Source organism: Vanellus vanellus, assembly GCF_965231255.1.
Source record: "Vanellus vanellus genome assembly, chromosome: 3".
In the NCBI taxonomy this organism is placed as follows: Eukaryota; Metazoa; Chordata; class Aves; order Charadriiformes; family Charadriidae; genus Vanellus; species Vanellus vanellus.
In genome coordinates this window covers 36,778,357-36,788,554 of record NC_138907.1, presented here as the reverse complement: position 1 = coordinate 36,788,554, position 10,198 = coordinate 36,778,357, and the positions used below count along the sequence as shown (strand labels likewise).

Sequence of the window (10,198 nt, the reverse complement as noted above, 5' to 3'; positions counted from 1 at the left end):
TTTCCACTCTTGGACCAGCAGAAGTTAGAGCAGTGAGGGAAGGATATATCTGAACTGTGCAATTGTGAGTTACTGCAGTGCAAGTAAGCCTAGGCTGGGTTGCTCTGCTTCCCCATCCTTACTGGAGCTTTCCTGCATCAGTACACTGGAGATAAATGTGCCAACTCTATTACCATTGTATGCTCCCCCATTTCTCCCTTTGTTTAATGCAAGCACTGGACAAAAGTTTGGCAGAGACTCTCTCTTAAGGCTCCAGGACTCCTTTCATAAATAAGGCCTAGACTCAGTTTGAAAAGCCAGTCAGTACACAGCAGACTGTGTGTCTGAGGGAGCAGGATGCTGCTCCTGCTCAGATCAATGAGATGAAAAGTCCCACAGCTAGGAGACATGACAGCAAGCTGCACAAGGCTGGGCTGAACTAGCCCCTTAATAGAAACATCCACAGAAGACCATGCACAAACACGCTGCCCCTGCAGTCAGAACTGCTGTCCCACAGAGCAACGTGGGCAGAAGGGTGATAAGAACAAAAGGTGTTGTAGAAGCATGGGGACAGATACATTTCTGATATACACAGGAGAACAGACGGTGAGGTAAGACAGCATCTTGGCCCAAGTGAAAACAGAGGGATCAATCTGGAACATGACAAGTAAGAGAATGTCATTAAACATTGTGCTCTTCCTGAAAATCTTGAGAAACTAAAGTTCCTGTGCATTTTGGCCTATGGAAAACATGCCCAAGACAGGCCACGTATCAAAGAATATTAGAAGTAGGACAGCAGAAAATTGCAAAGAATCCTGCTTTCAGTCTAGGACAGGACAGATAAAGGCATAGAGACCCAACACCACTGTCCCGTTACACAAGTAGGCTCAAACATAAGACATCACTCAGCACCAACATCAATTTAATTCTTCCCTCTTCAGGATAGGAACAGGGCAGACAGCCCTGGGGTTACATCAGCAAGCGGAAAGAGGGGTAAGGGACAAACTGCACTGGGAATTCCCAGCTAAACGTACAGGCAACAGAACCACTCTACTCAAGACAGCCCAGACCTGGGTGGGGGAAGAGCGTAGTTCTTCTGAGCCACTGAGGTGCAGTTCACTCAGCTGCCCAAAACCCAAAGGACAGGTCCAGGAAAAAAAACCCAAGTCGTCTTCGTGCTGTTCTGTCCTGTTCCTAAGAGGCATCAGGTTGTTATGGCCCTATACAGCCCCAAAAGTAGTGAAGGAAGCAAGTCCAAGTCTGTGAAACTACAGGGTCAATGCAATGGCTTTTGCTGTTGTGTTCAGTACAGCATTGGAAACAACTGGAATGTCTCGGGCAACTCTCTGAAAGGGTGGCATGTTGGGTCCTTCCAATGTGTCCAGGATACCTGCAGGGAACAGAAAAAAGGGGAGAGTAGCAAGAGTTACTCCAGATGCAGATGGCACGTTTCTTCTTGCTTTTCTCTCTGGCCAGGTAGTGGTTGATGGTGGCAGGGCCCAGGATATGCGAAGCACTTGCAGGTGATGGGAGGAGACATTTAGCCCCAAAGACTGAACAAGAGTAAACACCTCCATCCAGAGACCACAGGATACAGATCAGAGCTTGTCCTTGGGGCAGGGAAATTGCACGTTCCGAAGAGGAACATAGATCCTTTCTGGGTGCCAGATCCAGTCCCCTGCCATTTTGACCCAAATGCAGACACTGCCAGGGATGCTGCTATGCCAGTGCAGATTGATGAAATCCTCTCCCCACCTCATCCTTGCACAGATCCTGCTCTTAGACCAGTTGTTTGCTTTCACCCTGAGATACACTTGCAGACTCACATCAGAAGCTGCAGCTGGGGGTGCAATGTGGAATTTTTATCACTGCAATGCAAACAGAGCACACGTGGCAGGAAACACACATACCGATGCAAGTGTCCTCCAGTCCCTGTCAATTACCCTCTCAAGACTGATAATCAGTCTTGGAGTGCCCTGAAGAAAATTGCTTGGAGTATATTTTATCCTACTCCATCTGCAGAAAAGTTGCAGATCAGGGCTCAGAACCTTCACCATAAGAACGAATCCAGGAAAGAACAGTATTTACATCTAAAAGGACTTGTAATGCTATGCTATAACCCCAAATTATGCAGATTTATCTGAAATATGATGGAACAGGTCTGGCAGCCTAAACTCATAAAGAGACTTGTGAAATTGCATATTGAGGGATCTGGAAACTCTCTAGCAAGGGGGTAGGGGAAGACTTTTTTTTTTAAGGGGATTGGAACTTTATTAGGAGAAAACGAAAAGAGACACAGAAAGGGGACCTGAACATGTATAGACTGATAAACGGCACCAACTGGGAATGATGCAGCTTCTGCTGTGTTGTACAACACAAGATAAAAAAAAAAGTGTTACACAAAGAAGGAAAAAGACTTATGACACATTTCCTGATCGGAGAAAAGCAACCTGACTTCAGCAAGATTCAGGAAGGGACTGGACATCTGCACACAAGAACAGTCAGTGCTGTTACACTTCACTTGCGAGGCAGGACGCTTATTCTTTCCCCACAATTAGGTCTTCAGTACTAAAAACTCAGTGCATGGAAACTCTCCCATGCCTACTTGCTGCCCTACTTCAACAGCTTCCTCTAATAAAACTAGGGCTGGTCATTCTTGGGTTGGAAACTGGCACAGATACCCTCAGGTCCGATCCAAACTGTCCATCCTTTCCCTCAGAGAGAGCAAAAATCAGCTCCTCTTCCCCCAGATCTAAAAGGATATGTATTCATATCTCCCTTGCTTACCTTCTACCACCTTGTGATAAGCAAAGTGCAGATAGAGGAGGAAAAGCATATGCAGAGCAGCAAGGGTCCCGCACAGGATGAGCCGCTGGGTATGCCCCACAGTGCGCGACACCAACACAGCAACCTAGGAGAGAGGTGGAGATTAGAGACAAGGTAGCTGCTACCTGAGCATTGCAGTCAGGAGCACACAGGAGGATGGGCCAAATAGTGAGAGCCAGTGGAAACACTGCACACAGCCTTTTTTGCAGTTTACGCCAAAAAATTCAGAGTAATCTGACTTTGTTTCATGTAGGTGAACCTCGTCTAGCATCCCCAAGAGTGTGGGATACTCAGGCACGACTCTCCACAGCAGCAGGGGCTGTAAGGCACCAAACTTCCTGCAGCTGTTAGAATGGGTGAGGGTATTAATCCAAGCATCACCTCCATACACCAGCGGCCAAATTACCCAGGAGCATCAGGCTGTTCTTCACATAACTGCCAGACCCAAGGAATAGAAAGTAGACAACACCTCCCTCCCATTTTTTGTCCCAAGAGGAGGCCCCCAGGCTGCCTGTCCCTTACCATTCGTAGTGTAGAGAGTCCACCAACACCCAACCAGAAGATATAGAAGAGGGAGTGGAAGTGGATATTATAGGTGACAAAGAGAGTGATGCAGTGTCCAAAAAGACCATAGCCCTGACAAAACAAAAATATCCATGTTACAAATGTCAGTCCCACACAAAGGGCCATTGATCAAGAGCGTGAGCAGCCTATTCCTGCAATGCTTCACCAAGGCAAAGCTTCACAAACCACTCGCTCAATGCCCACTCAACCAGCACAACAATTTTAACAGCAGCTCACACCCAGATAATCTGTCTGAAGGATTCACAGGGATGTCAGAGATTGCAACAACTTCAGAAACAGAGGAAAGACCATCTGATTCCAGATAAATTGTTTTTTTACCACCAGGCTCTCAGATCAGGACGTGCAAAACAGCAGACCTGTGCAAAAGAACTGCCTCTTTGTGCTATCCCTGTGCCTGGGATGGGGCAGGTCAAAAGAACATCCTAGAATTCCAGGTTGTCCCAGTGCAGTTACCTGGGACCACCAATTTACAAGGACTTTTCCTGTTCTCTGGGAAAAGCTTGGGCTGCAACACTGCGCAGCCAAACTGCATCTTGGGCCAGCTCCATCTGTACATACCAACAGTGACAGCATCTGCACCATCGTGATTTGGGCGTTGCACAGATATGCCAGGAAATAGATGAAAGAGGAGACGCCCAACCAGTAACCGAAGCAGGTACCAATGGCTGTGCCCATCAGTGTGCCTTCCCTCTGTGGAGACAGCATCAGCATGAGGAGAACTCAAAGAAGTGACCTGCCAGCACTCAAATCCCACTTCAGAGTCCTCCTCGGGCATTATCAAATAGCTGGCTAGCAGCGTTCAGGGAGCCACGTGACCTACACCCCAGCTCCCCCAACAGCAGAGCATCAAGACTTTCTGATGCGTCCTTCCTCCCATCCCCAAACCAACAGATTCTTCCTCAAATCAATGTATTTTTCAGCAAGATGCTATTCAGTCATGGAAGAGGTTTCCTCTCCATTTCTAGTGTCATTATAGCAATCCAGAGCCCAGTTAAACCACAACTTATTACTAAGACTCGACATACAATGATGGTGTCTGAGGTCTTCATCCCATGCAAAAGGATAGCCACCAGTGTGAAAACCAGCATGAGGGGTCCATACAGCTCACCTGCAATCTTCTACAAGAGACAGATCAGGGAAAGTTTGGTTAGTGCTCCTGAATACCAGGCTCCCCACCCCAAAGCGATGTGAGAAGTGCCTGGGATGAAGTTTATCACCCGGCTGCCTGAGAAGTAACAGCAAGGCCACTGCTGACGCAAGCCAGGCAGAATAGGTTGTGTGATGAGGAGTCTGGGATGTGTGAAGTCTAGAGGTCTAGAACTGTACCAGCACTAAAGGTAGCACACTGAGGTTTGGAACAACCACAGGAAAGGGCTTACCAACACCTTCAGGGAGATGAACACCTAACAAACTCACGTCCTTAATAACATGGACTACTTCAGTTTTACAAGGTGCCTGTGGGACACTCACTGGGCCATGGAGTCTGATTCAACAAAAGGGAACTCACCTGTGGGAAATTAATCATCTTCACAGGAATCATGGACTCCAGCAGTCTGCATCACAGCAAGCACAGAATGACATCAGAAGCAGGGAGGACAACAGGATTGTTAACAAAATGCTTCAAAAGCAAAAGATTCCGTACACTCACTACCAGTGTTTTCTGCTGTGGTCATAGGCCTTGGGGGACAGAGATTCATTCTAAAGGGTCATATAAGGTAATAAAAGCAGAAAAACCTTACTGTCAGTGGGTTAACTTTGCCAGGGGGGACTCAATGAAAATGTTTAGGGATCCACTCAAAGATGGGTTGGGACACCTTATAGCAGCCTTCCAGTATCTGAAGGGGGCCTACAAGAAGGCTAGGGAGGAACTTTTTACAAGGGCATATAGTGATAGGACGAGAGGGAATGGCTTCAAACTGGAAGAGGGGAGATTTAGAATAGATATTAGGAAAAAAAAAAATCACTCTGAAGGTGGTAAGGCACTGGAACAGATTGCCCAGGGAAGTTGTTGAGGCTCCATCCCTGTAAGTGTTGAAGGCCAGGTTGCATGGGGCTTTGAGCAACCTGGTCTAGTGGGAGGTGTCCTTGCCCATGGCAGGGGCGTTGGAACTAAATGATCTTTAAGGTCCTTTCCAACCTAAACCATTCTATGAGAGATTGTTGACAGAACAGCAGGAAACAAAGGCACCTTTCTTCATCCAGCCTCATAAAACTTTGCCTTTTCGGACACAGCTATGTTGCAAGCCCAACAGAGGCCACATAACACAGCTTAGTACTAAAAGACTGAAGATGCCACAAAGCTCCTTCTTCTGCCCCAAGCAGCAAAATGCTGAGCAACAGGTGACAGGGCTGCCAGGTCCTGCCTGGGGGGACCTCATTAAGGAGAGAAAAACAAAGCACAGTGTGTTTCCCCATATGATATCTATGATATCTGAGCCTTGCTGCAAGGCTGGCAGCCCGCCACAGCGTGCTCGCTTTGCGGGGGGGGGGGGGGGGGAGGCAGCCAGCCACTCGCTGGCAAGAAGCCTCTGGCCCCTCCGGTTCCCCTCCGGCAGAGATGTCCCGGGCCGGGCCCTGCCCACCTGGCGCGCACTTGGACGGGCTCCACGTCGAAGTAGGGCCGGAGGATGTCGATGTTGGCGTAGAGGCTGAAGGCCCTGGAGGCTTGCCTCTTCCCCACCTGCCACATCTGCGGAGAGAAGGGAGGTGGCAGCAGCCGAGCGGGGCCCCCCGGGGCTGGGGACGGCGGGGGGCGGCGCTCACCTGGTCAGCCACCTGCCGGCCCAGCTGCCCCCGCAGCCCCTTCATGCCCAGAAACTCCCCGTCCTCCTCCTCGGCGGCCCCCGCCTCGCCCTCCGCCTCTTCCTCCTCCTCCTCCTCCTTCATGCGCTGGTGCATCTCCCCCATGTCCTCGAAGCTGGAGCCCGACGTGTCGTCCATGTTCTCCATGTCGATGACGGCGGAGCCGCCACCCTGCGCCGGGGCAGACAGAGTCAGCGCCCGCTCGGCTCGGCCCGGCCCGGCCCGGCTCCGCAGCACCGCCACCACCGCCGCCGCCACCCTAGACCCGGCCCCACCTGCATGTTGTCCTCGAAGCCGCCCCAGTCGGCGGCGGTGCCGCTCCTGCCGCCGCCCGCCGCCGTGGACATGGTGCCCAGCCCGCCCCGGCCCGCGCCGCGATAGCTGCCACCGCTGGCCAGCGGCGGAGCACCCGGATGTGACGTTAGCTGTGGAGAGACACCCCCTCTCCCATCTCTCTCGCAAAGCCTCACGGGAGCGGGCGGGCGGGTGCCGCCGCCATCTTGTGTGTGGCGGAGGGCGGGGAAGGGGCGCAGCGGGGTCAGGAAAACGACAAGACGGCGCGGGGAGGGTAGCGACGCGGGCGGGATGCGCTGCTGCAGGGACACCGGGCCCACCGACCGTCGGCGGGGGAGCGCCGCTCTTCCCGGTAGTGGCGAGGCCACGCGTGGGCGGGGGGAGGCCCGTCACATGCCGGGGAGCACCGCCCCCTCCGCCCCCCGTGGGCGGTGGCGGCGGCCATGGCGGCCAAGCGGCGCACTGACGAGATGCGGGACCGCGTGGTGCTGGGCGAGTTCGGCGTCCGCAACGTGAGCGGAGCGGGATGGGGCGGTGATGGGCGGCCCCCTCCCCCCCCGGCTGCCGGGCCCCGGCCCCCCTCACGGCCCCGCCTGTCTGCCTCTCCTCACAGGTCCACACCACCGACTTCCCCGGCAACTACCCTGGCTACGAGGACGCCTGGGACCAGCGGCGCTTCGAGGAGGTGGGTGAGCGCCGCCGGCGGTTGAGGCGGTTGGGGCGTGTGTGGGGTGTGTCGTCCCACGCGCGGAGCCCGGCGTGACTCGTGGCGCGTGGTCCGTGCAGGCGTTCCGCGTGGACGTAATCCGCGAGGAGGAGGGCGCGCTGGAGTTCGACATGGTGGGCATCGACGCTGCCATCGCCAACGCCTTCCGCCGCATCCTGCTCGCCGAGGTAGGGCCGCGGGCGGGCGGGCGGGGAGAGCAGGCACCGAGGCTCGCCGGGGCGGTGCGGGGAGGGCCGGGGGTGGCTGCCGAGGAGCGGGGGGGACCTGCGTGGTGGGGAGCACAGTGTTTCCTCAGCCCTTGTGGAGAGTTTCTGGGTTTGGAAGAGAAGCGCACTCATTCTGCGTGTGTGTTAGGAGCCCAAAGAGAGTTCGGCTCTGAGCAGCATGAGTGATAGCGCTTGTTGCTTTTAAGGGTGCTGTTGGTAGTGTCTATGGATCAGCCTGCCTTTCACTTCTCGCGGTTATTTGTTTAAAAAAAAAAATGGGGAAGGGTGTACGTTGGGTGTAAGGATATATCGGGTATAAGGGTATATTGCGTAGCTGGGTTTGCCAGAAATAGCGCTGAAAGTAGTTTGCAGGGCAATTATTTTTATGGGAGAGAAGGGACACTCTAGCTGGATATTCTGTTGGCATGTAGTTCAACTGTCTTACGCTGACTCGATCTCTCGTCTCCCTGAGGTGCCAACGATGGCTGTAGAGAAAGTCTTTGTGTACAACAACACATCCATTGTGCAGGATGAAATTCTGGCTCATCGTTTGGGCCTCATCCCTATCCGAGCTGACCCTCGACTCTTCGAATATAGAAACCAAGGTGAGAGTCTTGGATCAAATAGAAATATGGAAGGTTTCCCCCAAAGCAGGAAGTCAGGGTCGCGTAAGTGGAGCAGAAGTGTGATTCCATAGAGGCTTATGCTGTACTCCCCTTCCCAGGAGATGAAGAAGGCACAGAAATTGATACTCTGCAGTTCCAACTGAAAATAAAATGCAGCCGAAACCCTCAGGCAGCCAAGGAATCATCTGATCCTAATGAACTATATTTCAATCACAAAGGTGAGATCTCTCCTAAAAATAGGTGCCATTTTTTCTTTTTTGGTCTTGGGAGACAGGATTTGGTCTGTTCTCTCAGCCCTGTGAGCTGAGCAAGCTGATTCCCTCATTCTGCTTTTTGCCATCTCCAGTCCTGTATGGGCCAGCCACCTGTTTTTAGGCAGCGGCGGGCTGATGCTTGTGGCTTCTCTTTGCAGTGTACAGTAAACATATGACGTGGGTGCCCTTGGGGAATCAGACAGACCTCTTTCCAGATGCTGACTTCCGACCTGTTCACGATGACATTCTCATTGCACTGTTGCGACCTGGCCAGGAAATAGATGTGCTTATGCACTGTGTCAAGGGTATAGGTGAGTTGTGGGTCCTGGGGCAGCGGGAGAAGTGTGAGTGCTTGGACTAGGGCACAGCTGTGTGAAGAGGAAGGGTGGAGAACTGGCTTTTCCCCTGGAACTTTAGGCCCCGGCATCCTTGCACTCTTGTTCTCTGAGGCTTGCCCTCATCCTTAACTCTAACTCTTTGTGCAGGTAAAGATCATGCCAAGTTTTCTCCTGTGGCCACGGCTAGTTATCGACTGCTTCCTGACATTACTCTCCTGCAGCCTATTGAGGATGAGGCAGCTGAGACGTTGCAGAAGTGCTTTTCCCCTGGAGTCATCGAGATCCAGAACATCAAGGGTACTTTTTCCTGCTCTAAAGTGCCTTGTTCCTTACAAGCCTTAGCAGAGACTGATTAGAGACTAGAGCCAAACCTTGTTGAGACAAAAACACATTGTGATGTTGTCTTGCTGATCAGCAACTGTTCATGCTATTCGGAGCCTGGTTTTATGGATGAGTGGCTGTCACATGCAGATGCATTGGGTGATGAACTGGGATCTCACTGAAATGCTGAGGCATTGGGTATCTGCCCACAGAGCCCTGCGTCTGCTGACTGCAGCTTCCAGTACTGTTTAGTTGTCTGTAAGGCTGGGTAGCGAGCTTACTCTTTCCAGCAGCTGAGGGTGGAGAAGGTTTCTTGTGTCCTGCCCAGGGGTACGTACAAGCTTTTTGTTTGGGTTGGAACTATTCAAGAAGACCATTTCTGTTGGGTTGAAGTTTCACGTTGGGTATGTGCTGATACTTTATATTGGTAGCTTTGCTGCCTCTGCTGATGCAGGAGTGCATGTTTGAGGGGTAAGCACCTGCCTTGACCACAAGGCACCCATCTGCTGCAGGCGCCCATCTTGTTTCATCTTTTCCTCTTTAGGAAAAAAGGTGGCAAGAGTAGCCAATGCACGGTTGGACACATTCAGCAGAGAAGTTTTCCGTCACGAGGGTCTGAAAAAGCTTGTGCGCTTGGCAAGAGTGCGAAACCATTACATCTGTAAGTGCCCCATTTTCCACAGGATACAGAGCCCTGCTGTGGTTTGTGCAAAGAAGCAGACTGGCCAGCATGTAGAGCTGGGTCCCTGCCTGCCCCTTCCCCCCCACATCATGTTCCAGTGGGTAACTACTGAGGTGTTGTTTTGGGATTGAATGTGTTTGTGCTTCCTGTGGCTGTGAAGATCTGGCTTGTCAGGAGTGCAGTGTAAGGGAAGACGAGGGACAGAAATGAGCCAGATATAGGCTGAAGCTGCCTCGTGGCTGTGCTGACTCGTGTCTTCTGTGCAGTTTCAGTGGAGTCAACGGGTATCTTGCCTCCAGATGTGCTGGTGAGTGAAGCCATCAAGATCCTGATGGGAAAGTGTCAGCGCTTCCTGAATGAGCTGGACTCCGTGCCTATGGAGTGACCAGGCTGTAACTAGGAAGCGTATCCCTGCACTGCTGGGATTCCTGTATCTGCCTGCAGGGGTGATTCCTCTTCCATAGGCAAGAGGTTTGAGATGGACTTGTTGAGTCCTAGGACCATCTCTTTGAATTTGTCTTCTGTTGGTAATGAGCCTCAGTGAGGAGATGCACTAAA

General features: G+C 52.1%; 2 protein-coding genes across 2 annotated transcripts; one reads left to right on the top strand and one right to left on the bottom strand.

Annotated features, from left to right (window-relative positions):
• Nucleotides 1–884: 884 nt before the first annotated feature.
• On the bottom strand, nucleotides 885–6,589 carry YIPF3 (Yip1 domain family member 3). Its single transcript, XM_082481443.1, has 9 exons — nucleotides 6,468–6,589; nucleotides 6,154–6,363; nucleotides 5,973–6,079; nucleotides 4,898–4,943; nucleotides 4,416–4,508; nucleotides 3,949–4,080; nucleotides 3,328–3,441; nucleotides 2,767–2,890; nucleotides 885–1,369 (listed from the first exon to the last, which is right to left on the bottom strand). Exons 1-9 carry the CDS (start codon nucleotides 6,537–6,539, stop codon nucleotides 1,248–1,250), a joined length of 1,020 nt encoding a protein of 339 aa, XP_082337569.1. The 5' UTR covers nucleotides 6,540–6,589; the 3' UTR covers nucleotides 885–1,247.
• A 338-nt stretch (nucleotides 6,590–6,927) lies between these two features.
• POLR1C (RNA polymerase I and III subunit C) lies at nucleotides 6,928–10,198 on the top strand. Its single transcript, XM_082481447.1, has 9 exons — nucleotides 6,928–6,998; nucleotides 7,100–7,171; nucleotides 7,273–7,380; nucleotides 7,892–8,024; nucleotides 8,144–8,263; nucleotides 8,458–8,610; nucleotides 8,785–8,934; nucleotides 9,503–9,619; nucleotides 9,907–10,198. The coding sequence occupies exons 1-9, from the start codon at nucleotides 6,930–6,932 to the stop codon at nucleotides 10,023–10,025; spliced, it is 1,041 nt and encodes a 346-aa protein (XP_082337573.1). The 5' UTR covers nucleotides 6,928–6,929; the 3' UTR covers nucleotides 10,026–10,198.

Bases quoted from the DNA above. Each gene is read 5' to 3' on its own strand.
- YIPF3 (XM_082481443.1), bottom strand. From the start codon at position 6,539: ATGTCCACGGCGGCGGGCGGCGGCAGGAGCGGCACCGCCGCCGACTGG. The intron at 6,364-6,467 runs GTGGGGCCGGGT...GCCCCGGCGCAG, and splicing joins GCTTCGAGGACAACATGCAG to GGTGGCGGCTCCGCCGTCAT. The intron at 6,080-6,153 runs GTGAGCGCCGCC...TTCTCTCCGCAG, and splicing joins GCCGGCAGGTGGCTGACCAG to ATGTGGCAGGTGGGGAAGAG.
- POLR1C (XM_082481447.1), top strand. From the start codon at position 6,930: ATGGCGGCCAAGCGGCGCACTGACGAGATGCGGGACCGCGTGGTGCTG. The intron at 8,264-8,457 runs GTGAGATCTCTC...TTCTCTTTGCAG, and splicing joins ACTATATTTCAATCACAAAG to TGTACAGTAAACATATGACG. The intron at 9,620-9,906 runs GTAAGTGCCCCA...TCTTCTGTGCAG, and splicing joins AGTGCGAAACCATTACATCT to TTTCAGTGGAGTCAACGGGT.